Source organism: Lygodium microphyllum, chromosome 1, assembly GCF_053477565.2.
Source record: "Lygodium microphyllum isolate KBCC chromosome 1, Lygodium_microphyllum_v1.1.10, whole genome shotgun sequence".
Lineage (NCBI taxonomy): Eukaryota > Viridiplantae > Streptophyta > Polypodiopsida > Schizaeales > Lygodiaceae > Lygodium > Lygodium microphyllum.
The window spans coordinates 62,859,050-62,881,942 of record NC_141135.1 but is presented as its reverse complement, the minus strand read 5'-3'; the positions used below and the strand labels follow the sequence as shown (position 1 = coordinate 62,881,942).

The 22,893-nt window shown below is 45.9% G+C and overlaps 1 protein-coding gene across 6 annotated transcripts in view; it reads right to left on the bottom strand.

Moving 5' to 3' along the window:
- LOC148041188 (DNA-directed RNA polymerase subunit beta) overlaps positions 1-22,893 on the bottom strand; it is a 117,315-nt gene that overhangs the window by 65,930 nt on the left and 28,492 nt on the right. For all 6 annotated transcript variants that reach the window (XM_087677563.1, XM_087677555.1, XM_087677579.1 and 3 more), the window contains one exon: positions 2,348-2,431. In XM_087677563.1, the coding sequence (XP_087533689.1) occupies positions 2,405-2,431 (27 nt within the window). In that variant the 3' untranslated portion in view covers positions 2,348-2,404. The remainder of the gene's footprint in view (positions 1-2,347; positions 2,432-22,893) is intronic.

Sequence of the window (22,893 nt, the reverse complement as noted above, 5' to 3'; positions counted from 1 at the left end):
GATAGCAGGAGCATTGAGCTTGTCAAGGTACATACAGATGATAACCTTGCAACCCTTCTTACAAAGAGTCTTCCAACAAAGTGATTTACTCATTGCCGCCAGATGATGGGGGTTGGATAGTATATGTTTATTTCAGCTTTGTGCATACATAGACTTGATTGATTCTTTCCATGTTCAAGGACATTGCCTTTAGGTGGGAGGTGGTTAGGAATAAAGGCTCACTGTGCCTTTCATGGTGTTCAGGTGTACACACACCCTTACACTTGTACTTTATATATATTATCAAAACCTAAAGTGGTACACTTTGTCATTGTACCAAAAACTTTGAGTGTCATACTCTCACTCTCTCTACTCTAAACTTTGCACTCACTCCCTCTACGCTTATCTCAGCAGTTGTACTCTATCTCGATCTTCACACACGCTTGTCTTCACCTATTTGGCCTGAATCCTGGCTGAACTACGTGGACCAAAAGGCGCCTCAAGAAAATGAGTAATCCCTGACTCCTACATGAGCCTCTCATACTACATAGAAATGGTGATAGCCTCATCCTACTACGAAGGAGATCGAGCAGCCTTCCATACCTACAATGCACCTATCTATGAAAGGACTCTCCCTCACTAAGGGAAGGTAAATCCCCTTTATCCAATAAAGAAGGCTCCCCCTCTAGTAGCTCAATCCCCCCATAAGAAACCTGAGGAGATGGGGAAGGGGTAGAAATACTCAATTCCAAGGGAGAAGAAGGAGCCATCAAAGATTGAAGGGGAGGCGAGGGAGATGGTGTAGTAAAGGAAGGAGGGGAAGGAGTCGTAGATGAAAAAGGGGTGGTAATGGGTAACATGGAAGGAAGGGGAGGGGCCAATGGTGAGGGGATTAGTCAATGAAGAAGAACTACCTAAAATAGAAGAACTGTCAATCGAATCTTTGGAGGCCCTAGCCTCATCAAAGATCACATCCCTCCTCATCTCAATCTTTCATATCTTCGGGTCATGGAGCCGATAGCCCTTCGTGGTTGTGTTGTAGCCCTTCTTCAGCTTGGGGTCAAGTTTTCTCCCTCATTTCTTCTTGTTGACATGGAGATATGCATCGCACCCAAAGATGCGAAAGTGGGACACAAAAGGCTTCTTTCCAAAGAAAGCCTCAAAGGAGGGAGTCATAGCCTTCAATGCTGAACTAGGAGACCTGTTGTGGACATGAACCACGGCAGCCACTGCCTCAATTCAAGTATGTTCTTGGTGCTAACTTCTTCGAATGCTTGCTATCACACTATGGCAGGTTTGGGATAGCTTATTGAGTTGGGACAATCTCAAGTAGCTGAGTACAAAAGCACAAATCATGTGTACTCATTCTGAAAGATTCTAATTCTCCTTTATGACATCTAGAATACTTCTCTTGGCTGAGGTAATTTCACAAAACAACTCAAACTCATAATTAGTTCTAGTGTTGGTTATTGGTACATTGAAATGAAAGATTTGTGCAGCTTGCTTCATTTTGGATCAAGCAGAGCTAGTAACTTTTTCTTATGTGAACTTTTGTTCATGTCAACCTTTTGAAATTTGGGATGTCTTTCTTAATTTTGTGTGTTTCTCCCCCCTCTTGTTTTGTAGTGCTTTGAAAGGCCTCAACTGAAATCCAACACAACAAAAGAAAAAAGTACCCACAATAGGGCAATGCTCCAATGTACCCTTGTTTTCGCATATCCTATGATTCATATGCATCAATAAACATCTTATTCTCATTTTTCTTGTTCAGCGAAGTGCTTGTCTCTTTCTGCCAGGGGTGTGCACAAACATCGAACCAGCTCAAACTGCAGCTCCACTAGTAATCTGGGCATTCAGTTGCCAACTTGATATGCAGAGAATGGTTAACCTCATAAAAGAGGTCTCAAAAAGAAGATCTAGTGCACGAGTGTGTGGGAAATAGAGAGCAAACTTTAAAGAGCAAGAAAAAATGTCAAATCAAGTCACTTGAAATCAGGAAAGTGATTCAATGATCATTTCACAGAAACAGAGGACTGCTTACTCCACAATGCCATTCACTCCCTTAATATACACTATCTAGGCTTATACATTGCATGTTCATAGAGAGCTTAATTTTCTTGTTTGAATGCACTAGTCCAAATGCAGTTTGACAGGAACAAACCTTGCTTGAAAATGTTTTCTACTACTTTGATAGTCATTTTCTTAGGTAGAAAGTTCTTTTTCATTAGTTGAAGAAGCACTGAACAATCAGAAACAAAATCCTGCAACAGCTAGTCACTTCTGGTGGACTACTTTGTGCTAGGCCCCAAACGATTATAACTGAACATTCCATGTTGTGTTGTATACATGTGTGAAGAAATATACACACCTGTAGGAAAACCTAATTGTTTGCTCCCTCGTCCAAGACCATGAGTAACCTTACCACTCATGTGCAAAGGAAACTCTTTCTGCTCTGTTACAAAAAGCAAGACTAAATTCAAAAATCTCTCTCTCTCTCTCTCTCTCTCTCTCTCTCTCTCTCTCTCGTAAAAGGTAATTGTATTAATTACGAAAAAAAGGTACAAGTTTACATGATTACAAGATACACAATGGCTCTAAGCCATCGAGTTACAAAAGTCATGGCAAAGACGCAGAGGAAATTGCCATATGCCAGGGAAGTAAGTCCTCCCGAGGGACTAAGTCAGAGTGCCGAATGAGATCTAACTACCAATGCAGGAGACCTCTAAGCCTCGCAATATGTCCCGGAACATTAGAGGCCGAATCAAAAAGAAAGGCATTCCAAGTGATCCAATTGTACCAGCAACCCCAGTATCTAAGAAGGTGAAACAAGATCTTCATATGCGACTATGCCGGTGTGGGGTATTTGGGCCGTACAAAAACCCAATCAAAAGGGCTTAGGGAGAAACCAACCACTGCTCGCCAAACCGTTGACAAGAGTGACCAGATATTCTTCGCGAGAGGGCAAGAAATAAATCAATGACTGGCCGATTCCACACTGGTGGTGCAAAAGAAACAATTGCCGTTAGAGATGCAATGCTTAGAAAGGGCGGAAGCAAGAGGAAAATCACCAATCATGACCCTCCAAAGAAAGACCTTGCATTTGAAAGGTGTCTTGTTCAACCAGCCCTCCATCACAGTTGCCTTCCACCATGACTCAGATTTACGCAATCCCCATACAGTATTAGCTTTAGTAACCAGCCATTGACGATCTTTAATCAGAAGATGATGCACCTGGTTAGCTGAGGCCTTTTCCAAATTCAAGCGACCTGCAAGGTCCCAATCCTACCAAGGACGATCCAAAGCAAGGGCAGGAAATGGTTGTCTGCTCTAGAGCACTAGCAAAAGTTGTTCCCATAAATCACGGTATCCACGAGGGATTCTGAAAAGCCTCCTGGCTGTACGAAATGATATCAACACATTGCGACTGGCAAGGGTGGCATCCGCAACTAAAGCCAAGCCCAAACGTGCCATGCAGTTAAATTTTCGTCTGAGCTCATGTTTGCCTTCCCAGGAGAGTAATCGCGAGGCTGCCAACAATTCCAGTTGAAAAGAGTTTGTATGTAAGCGGTCCTCCGCTAGATGCCACCGAGCCTTCTGGAGGACCCATTTCTAGGAGCATACCAAATGAGCAAGAAGGGATGAGGAAGGACTAGAAAACCGAGAGTCTGCATTAAGAACATGCCACCAAGAGCTCCGAATTTGGGTATTACCATGCACAAGCCCGTGATCCTCAAGAAAATAATGACCTATAACGACCCACGGGTGATGATCCAAGCATATGGCACGAAAAAGAGACCAACAAAGAGCTAGCATATGAGTTCCGGCATCAAAAATAGCCCCAGCAATATGCCCTATCCTTTGCGAGATGCAACAAGGACACGGTCTTAGCATGATTTCGTCTTTTAAGTTATACATCTCACGTTCAAAAATGTGACTACGCTTGACCATGGAAGTGCAAGCAAATGAAGTACTTGTCGTGCAACTACACTTTGTAAATCGAGAGAGTATATAAATTTTCCAATGCATTTAAATTTCCTACGTGAATTAAAACATGCTTTGTGCATCCTTTCCATGCGGAAATATTTTTCGGAACCTAGGCATTCAAAATCGGGACGTTGAGGCGAACATGAAAGGGCCAAGCCTGCGACTTCCAATACAGAAACTTAGCTGCCAGTTTCTGTGAAATCCACTCTAGTAGTTGCTTTGGCCGAACATCAACACCCAAAGGGTACCCAAGATGCCTGAAAATGAAACCACCGAGAACAACCAATCCCTGCCAGCCCAATGACTGTAAATCTGACTCCGTGCAACTGAGAATGGCTGATTTGAAAGCATTGATATGAAGACCAGATGCCTGACCAAAGAGCGTCCAAACATCTAATGCTTTGCGAAGATTATCCTTGTCCGCCCGCAAAATCATAAAACTGTCATCAGCCAAAGATTGACTAATGAAGTGCTGTCCAGAAGGAAGCGACAATCCAGCCAACTGAGTCAAAGCTACCATAGAAGATAACATCGAAAGAACCGGATGAGTCGCAAGGGCAAAGAAGAGAGAACTCAAAGGGCAACCCTGTCTCACAAAGCGTGCAAGGACAAATGGCTCGGTAACACTGCCATTTAGCATAACTTACGAAGAAGCCGCATCACTAATGGTGTAGATCAATCGGGACATCCGAGTACAAAACCCATAGTAGACATAAGTTCTGCAAATGAAAGACCAGTCTAAATAATCAAACGCCTTTTCTAGGTCCAATTGAATCAATACCACTTCCTGATTAAAGTGCCTTGCATAGTCAATAGCCATTTGCACATTTAAGATATTATGCAAAATGTTTCGGCCCTTAATGAAACCATATTGAAGAGGATGCACAATGGCCAGAAAATGCTTGTGAAGCTGATTCGCCATCACTTTGGAGAAGATTTTATACATCGAACCCATCAAAGAAATTGGTCTCCAATGTTTCAACATTGACGGCGAAGGAACTTTTGGAAGCAGTTTGATAAGACCTTCTTTCCATGAGGAAGGCATAAACCCCATTTCCCAAACCTGCTGAAACATAGTCGTCAATGGTTTCACCAGTTGAGTAGCAAAAACCTCAAAGAATTCATTGGTGAGACCATCCCAACCGGGACTTTTATCCTTGGGCAGGTGTAACAAAACATTCATAACCTCTGCCTCACAAATATTTGTCTCCAAAGTAGTTTGCATGTCATGTGGAACCTGATTGCGAACCAAATCATAGAAAACTGAACGTGCATGAGTAACTTGGTCAGAAGGTGAAGAAGAAGAACCAAGAAGGTCGAGAAAATAATTCATGCACATGTTCACAATAGTCTGAGAATCAATGATCATTTGACCTTCTGAATCCTGGAGTCTAGTCATATTTTCTCGAGCAGGAGATGCATGTAGAGCTCAAAAGAACTTATGAGTCTGACAAGCACTATCTTACAAAGTCTCAGTCAAATTTTGCAATTTGGCCTGCTGATAAGATTCCAATTGAAACTCTTTAATAAGATCAGGCAAACACATCGCCAGTGGCAGCAGAAATACATCATCTGGAGTATCCACCAGCAGAGAACGAACCAAAGCCAGTAAGTCCTCCGCTGCTTGTCGACGCCGCCGACAAAGAGAGGCATGATGGATCCCATACTGCCGAACAACCCGCTGCACATTAGAGAGCAATCGTTCAAACGAAGCATTGCCCTCAGAGGAGAAGTCCAATAAGAATCTCTCAATCAATTGCTGCATATAGCCCTGAAAGATTAAATGCTTCAAATAAGACGAGTTGAAACGCAAAGGGAGTCTATCCACAAACTGCTTAAAAGGTGCAATGGGTTGTGCAAGCATCTCAAGCTGTAGAGGGAAATGGTCCAACAAGGCATATTGCTGCAATACTTTCATTTCGAGCATCTCATGAAGAAAATCATCATTTTGCATGATGTACATGCGGTCCAACCGCGACCATGTAGTTGCATACTGCGCAGAATGGAAAGTAAACCCTATAGAAGCTTGCCTCGATTTAACCTTTTCTGCTAGAATGTCAAGGACTCCCTCATCCAAAAAATCAGCTAACACGGCAAAAAAGTTCTGACGGCCAGATTTGGAGGTAGATGGTATATCCACTGTCTTGGGGATGAAACGAGGATAACGACGATCCCATGGGGTAATCACGTTATCTCTAGTATCAAAAGCCAACTTAGCAAGTGGACCCTTTGGACCGTCCGTATACACTTTCCTAGTAGGCTAATTACGGGGAGCAGGAGAAACCATAGCATGAGCAGTGTGCTTTGAAGACAACATTTCTTTCCTGCACATATAAGTGCGCATAGAATCTTATGAAGCAATAGGGATAGTATCCACCATGCTTGCATCAAACCTTTTACCTTTTTTTGCACGTATATCTACCCAGTCATTGCCACGGGAATCCAAACGTGAAACATGTTGTTTACCTTTATCCAAAACTTTAGGTGGCTGGGCTGCATCCTGCGACGGAGCATCAAGCACCATATCTTCCATGGGCAGCACAACATGCTCAGTATCTGAAGTCGGTTGCTTCTCTGGGCATTCAGCCATAAAATGCCCCAATTTTCCACACGAAAAGCAATGCCCGGCAAAGTTACCCCATTTCAAGCGAAAGTGCAAAGGATGCATGCCAGAGCAATTAAGACGTAACCAAACAGGCATTTTCCTAGCAGTGTCCCATAACATACACAAACGGTTACGATTCATGGCCGTGAGGCTCGGGGGGACCAAAACAGTGCCCACCACGGCCATGGCATCCTTCAACAATGGTCAATAGACAGCTGGACAATTTTCCACTTCAACCCACACCAAGCATTCACTTTGAAGCATGCGCTGAAAATCTGCCATTGGGCGCCATAGCACAACATGGACCAAACGGCGATCAAAGAACAATGGCAGTTTAAATAGGAGATCAACACGATGCTTCTCAGATTTCAACAGCACCTCATAAAAGCCTCGGGGCCCAACAAAAATCTCTTCAACACACTCCCCTTGTAGCAAACTGTGTAGCCACTGGCGAATACGGGAAAGCACTGGGATCTTACCAGTGAAGAAGAGTATAACAACACGTTCATAAAACACTGAAAATGAGTGCAAGACATTTTTCGGGTCCACAGTGGCTTTCAAAACATCTTCACTTGCAAAGTCAAAAAACGCTTCATGATTATGTGGAACATAATCGCCAAGCAGAGTGCTGGCAAACTCCACCAAATGCTCCAAGTCAACATCCTAAGAATCCACAGAATCAGAGGCAACGTGAGCATAAGAGCTTTCCTGATGATCCATGGTCTCTTCCAAAGTATGCTTGGTGTGTTTGCCCGCAGGCTGGAAGTCAGGACCAGGGGGCATCTCCTCTGTGCAAGGAACCATATCTTCTAGTTCCTCTGTATCAAAATCCGGACCAAGAGCTGCCACCGTTTGGTCTATGAAAGCCATATCCAGACCAGCCATGGTGTATCACTACTTGTGCCGGTCAGATGCCGACCAAGGCAGGAGCTCACAGGAGGCAGAAATGGCGCAGGCCTCTCTCTCTCTCTCTCTCTCTCTCTCTCTCTCTCTCTCTCTCTCTCTCTCTCTCTCTCTCTCTCTCTCTCTCTCTCTCTCTCTCTCTCTCTCTCTTTTCGTAAAAGGTAATTGTATTAATTACGAAAAAAAGTACAAGATTACTTGATTACAAGATACATGACGACAATCTAAGCCATCATGTGAAGAGGTTCTAAGTACTACAAGTTACAACGTCATGGCAAAGATGCAGAGGAAATTGCCATATGCCAGGGACGTAAGTCCTCCCTAGAGAGCAAATCAGAATGCTGGAGAAGATCCAACTGCCAATACAAGAGGCCCTTAAGCCTCGCAATATGCAGCTGAACATTATAGGCGGAGTCAAAAAGAAAAGCATTCCAAATGGTCCAGTTATGCCAACAGCCCCAATATCGAAGAAAATGATACATGAGCTTCATATCTGGCTGTGCAAACGAGCAGACGCGGAACGTCAGGCGACGACGGTGTGGACGCGAACGAGAGGTGAAGACAGGCGGGTCTTCAGTCTTCGACAGCGCAGGTCGAGGCGACGGCAGGGCGTGCAGTACTAGCCGATGGCAGGGCGGCACGAAGCAGGGGCACCATCGCGCTTCGACTCTCCATCTCTCGGACAGATTCTCTCTCTCTCTCTCTCTCTCTCTCTCTCTCTCTCTCTCTCTCTCTCTCTCTCTCTCTCTCTCTCTCTCTTTTTTTCGTAAAAGGTAATTATATTAATTACGAAAAAAATACAAGATTACTGGATTACAAGATACATGATGACACAAAGCCATCATGTGAAGAGGTTTTCTCTTTCTCTCTCTCTCTCTGTTTTCTGATTACAAGATACACGAGGGCCCTAGGCCAACGTGTGGGGAAGCCCCGTAGTAATGCACTGAAAAAGTTACACCAATCATGGCAACGACCCAGAGGCAATTGCCATATGCCACGGATGCAAATCCTCTCGAGGGAGCAAGTCGGAGTGTCGGATGATATCCAGCTGCCAATGCAAGAGCCCTTTAAGCCTGGCAATATGTCGGGGTACATTAGAGGCCGAATCAAAGAGAAAAGCATTGCGCGTGGTCCAAATGTGCCAGCATCCCCAATATCTGAAAAAGTGAAATAAGATCTTCTCATGCAACTGTGGCGGTGCGGAATACTTCGGGCGCACAAAAACCCAATCGAAAGGAGTTAGCGAGGATCCCACCACCGCGCGCCAAATATGTGACAAGAGTGACCAGATATTCTTGGCGAGCGGGCAAGAGAGAAAACGATGTCGGGCCGATTCCGCCGGTGTGGTACAGAAGAAACAATTGCCATTCGAGATGCGACGCTTGGCAAGGGCCGAGGCCAGAGGAAGACCACCAATCATTACCCGCCAAAGAAAAACCTTGCATTTGAAAGGTGTCTTATTTTGCCAGCCCTCCATCAGCGTTTTGTGCCACCATGACAGCGATTTCCGCAGTCCCCAAACAGTGTTAGCTTTCTCTCCCAGCCATTGGTGATCTTGAACAAGAAGATGATACACCTGATTAGTGGAGGCCTTTTCCAGACTCAGGCGGCCTGCAAGATCCCAGTCCTGCCAAGGGCGATCCACCGTCAAGGCAGGAAAGGGTTGCCGACCCTGAAGCTTCGACGAAAGCTGCTCCCACAAATCACGGTATCCACGCGGGATCTTAAAGAGTCGCCGAGCAGTCCGAAATGAGACGAGGACATTGCGAGTAGCAAGGGTAGCATCCGCAACCGACATCACACCTAGACGGGCCATGCGATTAAATCTTGGTCTGAGTTGATGTTTATCTTCCCATGAAAGGAGTCTCGATACTGCCAACAATTCCAGCTGAAAGGAGTTAGTCTGCAAGCGGTCCCCCACTGGGTGCCAGCGGGCCTTTTGGAGCACCACTTTCCAAGAGCCGACCAAGTGCAGTAACAAAGAGGAAGAGGGACTGGAAACACGAGAGTCAGCATTAAGGACATGCCACCAGGAGGCCCGAAGCCGTGTGTTGCCATGGCGGAGCCCGCTGTCCTCAAGAAAATAACGAGCTATGATGGACCAAGGGTGGTGGTCCACACACATGGCACGAAAAAGGGACCAACGGAGAGCTAACATATGAGTGTGTACATCCAAAATCGCTCCGCCACCCATGCGCTTAGGGGTACATGCGTGTGACCAAGAAATCCAGGAAATGCCGGCCTGCAGTGAGTCCTTCTTCCATAGCATGAAACGGATGGGATGAGTGAGGACCTTCAAAGTAGTAGGAGTCCATGGCAACAATGGCAGGAAATACGTTAGCATTGGAAGCATGATTGTCTGGGCCACTTTGAGGCGGACATGGAATGGCCACGCTTGCGACTTCCAATACATAAACTTTGCTGCCAATTTTTGTGAAATCCACTCCAGCAGGGCTTTTGGCCGTACATCCACCCCCAATGGGTATCCAAGATGCCTGACAATGGAGCCACGGGAAACCACCTGGCCTTGCCAGCCTAAGGACTGCAAATCAGGCTCCGTACAACTGAGAAGAGCTGACTTAAGGGCATTGATGCGAAGCCCAGAGGCCTGACCAAAGAGTGTCCAAACATCTAATGCCCTTCGAATGTTGTCCCTGTCCGCCTGCAAAATCATAAAGGTGTCATCCGCCAAAGATTGGCTAACGAAGTGCTGACCCAACGGAAGAGACAGACCGGCCAGCTGGGCAGAGGCTGCCATGGAGGATAACATTGAAAGGACCGGGTGAGTTGCCAGGGCAAAGAAGAGAGGGCTCAAAGGACAACCCTGTCGGACCGAGCGTGCAAGGACAAATGGCTCTGTAACTCCACCATTAAGCATAACTCTGAAGGAAGCCTCAGCACTGATGGTGTAGATCAATCGGGACATTCGGGTACCAAAGCCCATAGCCGACATGAGGTCTGCAATGAAAGACCAGTCCACATAATCAAATGCCTTTTCCAAGTCCAATTGGATCAATACCACTTCCTGACCGGAGTGCCGCGCATAGTCAATGGCCATTTGCACATTTAAGATATTATGCAGAATGTTGCGGCCCTTGATGAAACCATATTGGAGAGGATGCACAATAGCTGGAAGGTGCTTGTGGAGCCGATTCGCCAGCACTTTGGAGTAGATTTTATACATGGAGCCCATCAAAGAGATTGGTCGCCAGTGTTGCAACTTTGACGGCGAAGGGACCTTTGGAATTAGTTTGATAAGGCCTTCTTTCCATGAGGAGGGCATGACCCCCGTTTCCCACACCTGCTGAAACATGGCCACCAATGGCTTCGCCAACTGCGTGGCCGAGGTCTGAAAGAATTCATTAGTGAGACCATCCCAACCAGGGCTTTTATCATTCAGTAGGTGCAACAAAACGTCCATAACCTCGTCCTCGCAAATATCCGTCTCCAAAGCGGCTTGCATATCAACTGGAACCTGCTGGCGTACCAGATGATAGAAGACCGCACGGGCATGCGTAACCTGGCTAGAAGGCGAGGAAGAGGAACCAAGAAGATCCATAAAATAGTTTCTGCACATAGTGACAATGGTCTACGGATCCGTGACCATGCGACCGTCCGAATCCTGGAGTCTGGTCATATTTTCGCGAGGCGGAGATGCATGCAAGGCGCGAAAGAACTTATGAGACTGGCAGGTGCTATCTTGCATTGTGTCCATCAAGTTGTGCAGCTTGGCCTGTTGATAAGATTTCAACTGAAACACTTGAATAAGATGGGCCAACCGCCTCTCCAGAGACAGCAGAAAATCATCATCAGGGGAATCCAGGAGCAAGGAACGGACCAAGGCCAGTAAGTCTTCTGCTGCATGTCGACGTCGGCGGCAAAGCGAGGCATGATGGATCCCATACTGGCGAGCAACCCGCTGCACATTAGAGAGCAGCCGTGCAAATGAAGGCCATCCCTCAGAGGCGAAGTCCAATAAGAACCTCTCAATCAACTGCTGCATATAGCCCTGGAAAACTGAATGCTTCAGATAAGAGGAGTTGAAACGTAAAGGGAGCCTGTCCAGGAATTGCACAAAAGGTGCAATAGAGTGTGCCCGCATCTCAAGCTGGAGGGGGAAATGGTCCGACAACGCATATTGCCGCAAGACCTTCATTTCCAGCATGTCGGAAAGAAAGTCATCGCCCTGCATGATATACATTCTGTCCAGCCGCGACCAGGTAGTTGCATATTGTGCGGAATGAAAAGTAAACCCTGAAAAAGAAGGGTGAAGCCACGACCAAAGATCTTGCTTGAGCACGTGCAAAGCAAAAGACCTCCACACCCGGCTTTCCGGCGTATCCATTACCGAATGCCCTGAAGTGGACTGAGAAGAGTCGACACACATATTGAAATCTCCCATCAAGAATCCCCTTCGGCCGAGTGACATGGAGCCCTGCAAAGTGGACCAAAGATCCCGCCGGGATGCGGGATCATTCGGAGCATAGAGACCCAACAGCCATAAAATCTCGCCTTCAAATAAGACTTCGATCACCAGAAAGCGGCCCTGCACATCATTTTTAACAAGGACAGGCTGATATTTCTCATGGACAATCATCAGCACGCCCGAATAGTGCGTAGCATGGGTCCCTGCATAAAACAGGCGGAATCCATGACAATCCATCACTTTTCCTGCTTCACCGTGACTTTTGTGCTCAACTGCACACAATACATCCCACTGGTTCTCGTGCAAGACGGTCCACATGGCATGTTGCTTATGGCGAGAGCAAATGCCTCGCACATTCCACGTGGCTATCTTCATGTATCCTCAAAGAAGGAAGTCAGGAACGAGGCACCTGCTGCCTCGATTTCACCCTTTCCGCAAGAGCATCCAGGACACCCTCATCCAGAAAATCAGCCAATACTGCAAAAGAATTCTGGCGACCTGCGTTGGAGGTAGAAGGGCAATCCACTGCCTTGGGAGAGGGGCGGGGATAACGCCGATCCCAGGGTGTAATAACATTTCCTTTGGCATCGAACGCCAGCTTGGCAGGTGGGCCTCTGGGGCTGTCGGTATAGGCTCTCCTTGGAGACTGATTGCGGGGGCCCGACGGGGCCCTAGGACGCGGAGCCTGCTGTGAAGTGGCCATTTCTTTCCAGCGCGTATACGTGCGCACGGAATCCTGGGAAGCGGGAGGCCCAGGATCCGCCAAGCCTGTATCCAAGTTTTTACCTTTTTGAGGACGTGCCTCAATCCAGTCAGTACGACGGGAATCCACACTTCGGACCTGTTGTTTGCCTTTGTCCATGACATGAGGAGACTGAAGGGCTTCCTGGGGCGTGGCATCAAGCACCATGTCGTCCTTGGGCAGCACAACCTGCGCATCATCCGAAGACGATTGCTTTTCAGGGCATTCGGCCATGAAATGCCCCAATTTACCACATGAAAAGCAGTGGCCCGCAAAGTTGCCCCATTTTAAGCGAAAATACAAAGGATGCATGCCCGAACAATTGAGGCGAAGCCACGCGGGCCTTTTCCTGGCCGTGTCCCATAGCATGCATAAACGGTTGCGGTTCATCGCCCTGAGGCTTGGGGGAACCAGCACTGTTCCCACAACTGCCATCGCATCCTTCAACAAGGGCCAATAGACCGCCGGACAGTTTTCCACCTCTACCCACACCGGGCATTCGCGTTGAAGCAGACGCTGGAAGTCGGCCATGGGGCGCCATGGCACAACATGAACCAGGCGGCGATCAAAGAATAGCGGCAGCTTGGACAGGAGCTCAGCGCGATGCGTTTCCGATTTCAGCAGGACCTCATAAAACCCGCGAGGTCCAAGGAAAATCTCCTCAACCGACTCCCCTTGCAATAGATGGTGCAGCCACTGGCGAATATGCGAAAGCATTGGGATCCTGCCAGTGAAAAAAAGAATAACTGCACGGTCATAGAACACCGAGAAAGATCGCAAGACTGATTTGGGGTCCACCGTGGCTTCCAGCACATCATCCGTTCCCGCAACAGAAAAAGATTCGGTATTATGCTGGACATAATCGCCAAGCAGAGTATTGGCGAAGTCCAGCAAATACTCCCAGTCGATTTCCTGCGAATCCACCGGATCAGAGGCCACTTGCGCATAGGAGCGTTCCGGAGGACTCATTGGCTCATCAGGCGTAGGCTTGGAGCGTTTGCCGGCAGGCGGCTGTTCAGAAGTCGGCGGCAACTCCTCCGTGCATGGCACCATATCTTCCGGCTCCTCTGCATCGGAATCAGGGCCAAGGGCTGCCACCGTCCGGTCAAGAAAATCCAAATCCAGGCCAGCCATACTGTTGTCTTCACACAGAGGACGAACTCTCTCCTCTCTGACGAAGGTCAGGTTCAGGGTTTTCACAAGAACTGGGCGCCTCTGCACGAAAGGAGGAGCACGCGCAGGCGGCGCCTCGAGCCGCAGCAGAGGTGAAGTTGACAGGGCGGCTTCAGATGATTCAGCGAGACAGGCAGGGGCGGATCCGCTGACTCACGGCCGCAGGGGCAGGCTGCCGTGGCTAGGGCGGCAGAAACAGGGCGGCGGGACGGCTCCGTGAGCAGGCACGACCGTCAACCAGAGGCGGCGATCTCTCTCTCTCTCTCTCTCTCTCCGAGGAGGGCGACCCAGAACAGCAGGTCGCACGGCAGTAGGCTCTGAAGGACGACAGGGTACTTACAGGTTGGCAGGGCGAGATAGTGTCGTCAGGGCGAACCCCACGCTGGTCTGAGGGGCGATCTCCCGCAGCGCACAGGTCAGGACGCGCGTCACCAGGTCAGGCCCCAGCCAGTTCCGCCATCGCTCGACGCATCCTCTCTCTCTCTTGAAGGCGAAACGGGAGGGTGCAGGCACCGATAGCAGAGGAGCGTCTCGCCTCTCTCTCTCTCTCTCTCTCTCTGTGTTGCCTCAGCTCTGCGCGTTGACGCGGGGCAGGATTGCGCAGGCGTTCAGGCCCCGACAGAATCGACGCGAAGGGTCAAGTCGCCATCACTCCGCAAAGCGTTCTCTCTCACTCTCTCTCTCTCTCTCTCTCTCTCTCTCTCTCTCTCTCTCTCTTTCGTAATGAATAATGAGTAATGAGTAATGAGTAATAATATTATATCTAATGACTAAACGAATACAAAAGTTACATGACTAAAAGAGTGCAAACATCACAGCAAAGAAGCAACAGCAATTGCTGTATACCAAAGAGCCAAGTCCTCCTTGGAAAGAATATCAATATGCTGAATAAGATCCAGCTGCCAACACTTCAATCTTGCAAGATATCTCTAAATACCAAAAGCAAGATCAAAAAGAAAAGCATTCCAAGTGATCCAATTGTGCCAACACCCCCAAAATCAAAGAAAAGGAAACAAAATCTTCATATGCGGTTGTGCTAGAGTGGGGTATTTAGGATTGGCAAAGACCCAATCAAAAGAACACAGCCACATGCCAATCGCAACCCTCCAAATATCAAACAAAAGGGTCCAGATTTTCTGAGCCAAAGGGCATGAAAGATATCGGCGGCACAAGAATTCTCTACTGGTAAGACAGAAAAAGCAATTGCCATTGGAAATTCGGTCTTTTGAAAGCGCCAAGGCAAGGGGAAGTGCACCAACCATCATGCACCGAAGGAAGACTTAACATTTATACAAAGTCTTGTTGAGCCAACTACCCACGATAGTCATTTTTCACCAAACCTGAGATTTATGAAAGGCCCAAAGAGTATTGGCCTTGGTAGTCAACCAATGGTGGTCCGTAATCATAAGGTGATATACTTGGTTAGGCGAAGCCTTTTCAAGAGGGAGTCATCTCACAAGATCCCAATCCTGCCATGCATGGACAATCAGAATCAAGGGTAGGGAAAGGCTTCCTCAACTGCAATATCATCAAAAGCTGGTCCCACAAGCCCCAATATCCTCAACAAATCCAAAGACACCTCCTGGCAATGCGGAAAGACATCAGCCCACTATGACTCACTTGAGTGGCATCAAGAACAAAAGATAAGCCTAACATGCCACAAAATTGAATTTAGGAAAATCCTCTTGTTTTGCATCCCATGAGAGTAGCTTTGACAAAGCCAACAATTCCATCTGAAAAGAATCAGTGACCAGGCAATCCTTCATAGGATGCCACTACACCTTTTGAAGGACCAACTTCCATGAGCATACCAATTGAGTGACCATGAAAGAGGAAGATAATGAGAAAGGGGTAATAGCATTAAGAACGTCCACCAAGAGCCCTTAATACTCATATATATTACAATGCACTACACCCTGGTCTTCCGGAACGAAAAGAGCAATAAAGACCTAGGGATACCGATTAGTGTACATGGCACGAAAGAGAGAGACCAACAAAGAGCAACCATGTGAGTTTGCGCATTCAAAATAAACCACTATAAAGAAATTCCCTAACATAGAAACACAAATACAATCGTACAACAAAGCACAAACTGATAACAAAACACAATTAGGGTTAGGGTAACTCAGAGACAATGAACACAGTGAATAATCTGAAGTGAATGACTAGTGAATATAAAATGCTCAATGCAGCAAACAAACTATACAATGAATGAATATTAAACCTCAAACTCTCATGTCTCAAGAACCAAGGCTGAGATAATGAGCTGGAGAGTGTGTCGTACTCTAATGGGTCCTAAAATGCAGCAAAGGAGTCTCCCTCGATGTTTGGCAGCAGCAAATGCAGCAAATGCAGCAATTGGCAGTTGGATCAACGTTAAACATGTAGAGGAGAAAGAAAACCTGCAAATGCAACAGTGGATGGAGGTCAAGAAGCACAAGCGACAACTGAAGAAGACAAACGCAGCCTCCAAGGGATGAGAAAGTAGCAAGCGGCACCTATCCAACGAAAACGCAGCCCTAGGAGGTGTCACTAGCAGCAAACATCAGCTCCACATCAGTAAACGTAGCCTCTATTAATCGATAGGCAGCAAGCAAACACGAATTCTGGATGAGAGTGTGTCAAAAGATGACGTACCAGCGAGACAGTAGGGTTTGCAGGGAGAAACACGGAGTGAACTCGGCAAACATGGAGAGGAGAAGAGAAGAGAGACGAAACTTTGATGAATGTAATGATGAAGATCTGAATCATGGAGTGAACATGAACCAAGGGCCCTAGATCTTGGGTATCAGTAGAAGAGATGACAGGTCGAAGACAACCACCCCAAGAAAGTAGAGGATGGATAAAGAACTTCATGTGGAGCAGGTTTCTCCTCTAAGGTGGGAGGTGGAGGGGCCCCCGCTGAAGTCAAAGAAGAAGTAGATGCCCCCTTTGAGGGCAAAGAAATAACATCCCCCTTTGAATGCCCCTCTGCAGTAGATAGGGAATCCAAAAACTCATGGATCACAGACTCTGAAATGTCTAATGACAAAGGAAGTGCTGCCGGTCGTGCTGAAGAAGGTATCTGGGATGTCGAAGAGCTCCCAAAGGTAGCCTCTCGAACCTGAGTAGTCAAGGGTGGGGAAGGGTGGGGAAGGGTGGGGCTCAGAATGAGCAAGAGGTGGGCGATAGTCATTGTCTCTCAGTGGAGCAGACTGGGTAGCCGAAGAAGAGGAAAGAGTAGAGCAGTCATTGTCTCTCGAAGGAGCGAGCTGACAAGGAGACAGTATCAAACAATCACTATCTATCGATGGAGCGGATGGCAGATCCGTAACTCGTGGAAGCCACTGTACCGGAAAATAAGAGGGAGAAGACTGTCGTTGGCATTGCGACGATCTCCAGGAGGTTGTAGCGCCAATAGATCCTCCATGTGCTCGAAAGGACTTAGTGCGCATCGAATGCGTCTTATTGCCTTGAGCATAGTACTCTAATAGTCGATGCAGAACAATCTCTGTGGCCCAAAAAGGAGAGGTGGCACAAGGAGTGCCTAGTGGAAGACGCATATACTCTTGGGGGGTGGGGATCAAAGGTCGAAGTTGGCAAGCACCGGTGGTGTGTCCGGTGATGCCACAATAGGAGCACCCAGTAGTCTAGATATTTGTTGGTAAAGAAGCCATGGATACCAATGTGCCTTCCTGAAGAAGGAAGAGCTCAGCCACCATGAACCACGAACCACAATGTCCGCCTCAAGGGGTGTGAGGGCAATGTGAAGCACGAACCACAATGTCCGCCTCAAGGGGTGAAAGGGCTAGAAGTAAGCTGCCAGTGGAAGGAGGATGCAACCAACAGTAAGAGGTTGCAACCAATAGAAAAACGCAAGTGAGGAGAGAAAAACTAAAAACGCAAGCAAAACAGCATGCAGAAGAGAAAAAGACTAAAAACACAGGCAAGAGAAGAGAGAAATACTAAAAACGCAGGCAGGATAGTCTACAGGAGAGAGATTAAAAACACAGGCAACAGAAGAGAGAGACGCAGGCACGAAAGCCTGCAAGAGAGAGACTAAAAACGCAAGCAGGACAGCCTGTAGGAGAGAGAATGACTAAAAACGTAGACAGCAGGACTGTGATGACGTGGCAGGCCATACGGTAGCAAGTCTGCACAGAAACAGCAATCGCCTAACTGAAATCAGCTCCGAATTGCGTGAAGAGAGCTGGAAATCAGGCGCCAATTGATGGAGACAACAATGGATAGCTTCGAGTAAGATGTCCTCTGCAAATGGGGTGTGGGTAGTACACTGAAACACCTGAAATCTGCAAAAACGACATTTTGAGGTAGCGGAAAAAAAAGAAAAGTGGATGCCAAACTTGCCACCGGTCTTTGCCTTCACTGGAGTGGAGGATCTTTGCCACTGTTTGAGCAGATCCAGCTCTAATATCGTGTCAAAAGATGACGTACCAACGAGACAATAGAATTTGTGGGGAGGAACACAGAGTCAACTCGGTAAACATGGAGAAGAGAAGAGAAGAGAAATGAAACTCTGATGAATGGAATGATGAAGATCTGAATCATGGAGTGAATGTGATACACGGGAATAAGGGTGTCGTAGCACAAGAAAGATAATAAAGACAGCCACGAACCACAAACTGCAATGTCCTCCTGAAGGGGTGTAAGGATAGTAGGGAGGCTGGAGAGAAGAGGTGACGGACTGAATGAATCAACCGTAAGGAATGAATGAGAGAGTGGCCTATAAATAGGCACAGTCGATCTAGGATACCGCCCCTTTTTGGGGCTGCAAACCCTAAACGCAAAACGCAGAAACGCAAAAACACAAACTACAGAAGAAGGGTGAAGGGTTTCTCAACAAAGTAATCAATTGGCAACATCAATAGATGGTGAAAACAGCAAGAGGAAGACTACAAGCATGTCACAACTCTATAGAAACAGAATTTGTATCCTTTTTCATTAATTTGTCTATATAATGATTTATTAAATTTATTTCCTTTGCACTAATTAGATATAAAGAAAAGTGCATTGGAGCTGGCCACTGATGAGTGGTCACAAGTTATGGTGGACCCACGCGGTGGGTTAGAGAAAAGATAGTTCACACTTCCACCTATATGACCCGATTGGGCGCCTTTGACTAGAACTCACGCATATCAGGGTTAGACTCGCACATAGAAAGGATTGATGCCTTGAAGTGTGGGCTAGATCAACTAGAACAGACAGTTACAATCAACAAGATGGCATGATCATGAAATGCTTGTATAATGTGCATGTGTGGGCTGAAAGCTTGAAATGCACATTTCTTTGCATAGGAAAGTCACATGAAGATTCGGATACCATTTTTGCGATGTACACGGAAAAAGCTTTCATATGACACCCATATTGGGGGGGTCCCTAAATTTTAGGAGACACCTAAATTTTAGGAGGTCCCTAAAATTTAGGAGCCTCGAATTAGCCTAAAAATGCTAGTCCTAAAAAATAGGGATGTCATTCTAAAAATAGTAAGTTCTGTACTCTGACTGTGCTTACTAAATTTGGTTGTTTCTATTCTTGACAGTATTCAACCCAAAAAGGAAGGCCATAGAGAAGAGACAAGTGTCAAGACACTTGTCACACAAGTTTCCAAGTGTCCCACCACTTGTCACATCTCATGACATGTGGCTGGACACTTGTCTTGTGCTACTCCACTTTCCCCTTTTGTACTAGCTCTCCCCTCTCCTATAAATAAGAGCTCGTTTTTCTTCATTGATCATCATTTTTCTTTGTTGTAAACTCATGTACAGCACCCACAGATAGCCAGAAACTGGCCCCATCCATTCCCATCATCATCCCCCACTTCTTCATTATCAAATTCCTCCATATTCCCTTTTCTATCACTGCTGTTTACAGGACAGCAAGCCTGTAAATTCATCACAACACCTCCTTCTCGAGCTTTTTCTTCCTTTTTAGCTACAAGAAGCAAGCCCTATCCATGTACTGCTGATCAACGATGGAGAAAGGCTGAATTTCCCTTTTTATTCTCTCATACTGTAAAGAAATCAGTCTTATCATTGCATAATAGATAATGCATGTGTGTTTGTACATCTTTGCATGATCTTGTGAGAGTGAGAATTACTTCTTCTCACTCTCAGGTTGATTGTAACTGAGCTCTTCCCTAAGGGACTTGGGTTGAGCAGAAATGCATTCCTTCGGGGGGGGTTGCCCATCTTCAACCCTCAATCTTGTCTCCATTACTTTTACATTTTCATGGCTGTAATTTTGTGAGTAATTTTCATTTTCAGCTTTAAGTGTTCATTCTCTTTTATATTAAATCTCGAAAACAAGCGAATATCATAATTGTTAAGCATACTACGTTGTTCGGGGCGTTTACAGTGGTATCAGAGCTTTGGCTCGGTTCTCACCCCCAACACTGATAGTGCTTACAACTATAAGTTTGTTTGTTTTCAGCCCTTGCATTGAGTGCTTGAGCTTTTTTTTTTTCTTTAGTCTCAATGGATCAATCGAGTGCTATCCTTCAAGCCATTCAAAGTCTTAGAGAGGAGAATCAGCAAATTCGTGAGCAACTTCTCAAACTAGAAAAAGTTGAGAATCCCAAAGAATTCAAGGAAAGAAGCCCATCTACTTCAAGGAGACAAAGCCATACCAATGAAAGGAGCCGATCAAGAAGTCCAACTACTTCTAAGAGGCAGTCCCATTCTACTTCAAGACAAAGAAAGAGATTGCGTCGAAGCTCATCCTCTTCTTCAAAGTCATCTGGCGCCTATTCTGATGGATCCTCTTCTAGTAATGAAGAGTCTCACCCTTCTCGTGGAAGACCTCATCATCGTCAAAGGTGTCGACATTCTTCACCCTCGTCTCCATCTTTATCCCCATCAAGCACTTCATCATCTTCAACCTCAAGATCCGAGCATGGACGAAGGCATAAGAAGAAGAAGAAGACTAAGTCACTATCTCAACTTGAAAAGAAGATCAAGTTCAGTATGTATGATGGTTCCCGAAATCCTGATCTTCTTCTGAAGTTTATTCGTCAATTTCAAATTTTGTATGGTCGTGACAAGTATAAAGAAAAAGAAAAGATTAAGTTTGCAGCTTTACATTTAACCGACTTAGCCCATACTTGGTGGACGGGGTTGGAATATGATCATGCTGCCCCAAAATCATGGCGGTCCTTTGTTCGCCTGATACAAAGCCAATTTCTTCCTGTTCATTTCAAAAGAGATGTAAAAATGGAATGGGATCGGCTTTGGCAAAAGAAAAATGAGTCACTTGGTGATTATACCAAGAGATTTTGGGAGCTACTTTTGAAGGTCCAACATTTCAAGAAGATCAGCACGTCGGAAAAGCTTAGGAAGTTTCAAGGAGGTTTGCATTTTAAACTTCGTACTGCTCTTAATCATTATCATTGTTCTAGTCTCAGGGAACTCATTGACCATGCTGAGACATGGGAAATGGAGCACAATGGCAACAAATCATTCCAAAAGAATGATAAGAAGAGAGTAGCTGATGATGAGGAGTATTCAGCCCCAAATGAAGGACAAAAACAGTGGCAAAAGCAGCCACCAAATCAAAAGAAGATGAAGCTCTATGCACCTCCTAATGCTTCTCAATTTCGCTCCAATCTATACCCACAAGCAAAGCAACTTTCCGAAGAAGAAAAGCAACGCTTCATGAAAGAAGGGAAGTGCTTTAAATATGGACAAACAGGCCACATAGCGAAGCAATGTCCAAACAAGGGACAAAGCAAGGTTTCTGACAACAAGCCTAAGTCGCCAGTGAAAATCAATGCTATTAGTGATGTAGTTGCAAACATAACTCACACTCCAGAGACGCGCAAATTATTAAAAGCTTGGGGACAGTTGCAAGGTAAGCAAGCACTATTCTTGATAGATCTTGGGGCGAATGAAAATATTATTTCCTTGCAATTAGCTAAAGAGCTTGGATTAAAGAATGAAGAGATGGACACTCCGGCAGAAGTTCGCCAAGCTTTGAATGCTGATGAAGGTGACACTGTGAAGACTGTGATACCCTACATTGGCAAGCTCAAGTTTCAAATTCAAGGCTACAGTGACGAAGATATCTTCTGTATCGGAGACCTTGATGGTTGCGATGTGATTCTTGGCATGCCCTGGAATCATAGAGTAGATTCAACCATCTTCTCTCAGAAAAAGAAGGTAGAACTTACCAAAAAAGGCAAGAAGTACGAGATCCAAGCTGGAGTTTCTAGAGACACCATACCTATGGTAAGACATATGCAAGTCTCTAGAGCAATTAAGGATTGTGTTCAATGTTGTCTGCTTTATGTCACTGATGTAAAAGATAATATGAATGCTGAAAACCAAGAGCAACTTCAGCTCTTGGACAAGTATAAAGATTGTTTTTCGGAAGATCTTCCTTATCAGCTTCCCCCAGAAAGGCCAGAAGACCATCATATTGATATTATCCCGGGTAGTTCTCCTCCTAATATAGCACCATACCGTGTGAGCCGTCCTCAACAAGAAGAAATCAGAAAGCAAGTCGAAGACCTACTCAACCGTGGGCTAATTAGGCCAAGTAGCTCACCATTTTGTTCACCGGTTCTTCTTGTTCAAAAGAAAGATGGCACATTCAGGATGTGCATTGATTATCGAGCCCTCAACAAAATCACTGTGAAGAATCGGTTTCCTATTCCCAGAATTGACGACATTTTGGATCGTTTAGGAGGCTCAAAGGTTTTCAGCCGCATTGATCTAAAGAGTGGTTATCATCAAATTAGGGTAATACCACAAGATGTACACAAAACTGCTTTCCGCATTTCATACGGTCTTTATGAATTCTTGGTGGTTCCTTTCGGATTAACCAATGCACCAGCCACCTTTAATCGAATGATGGAGCGCATCTTTAGAGAGCATCGACAATATGTCGGTACTTTCTTTGATGATATTCTTGTCTTTAGCAAGAATGAAGAGGAGCATCATCAACACTTGGAAATTGTTCTACAATTACTACAATAAAATCAACTCTTGGTAAATGGTAAAAAGAGTGAATTTTTCATGCATAAAATAAATTACCTTGGGCATGTCATCTCTTCTGAAGGGATTCAGATGGATTCTGAAAAGATCA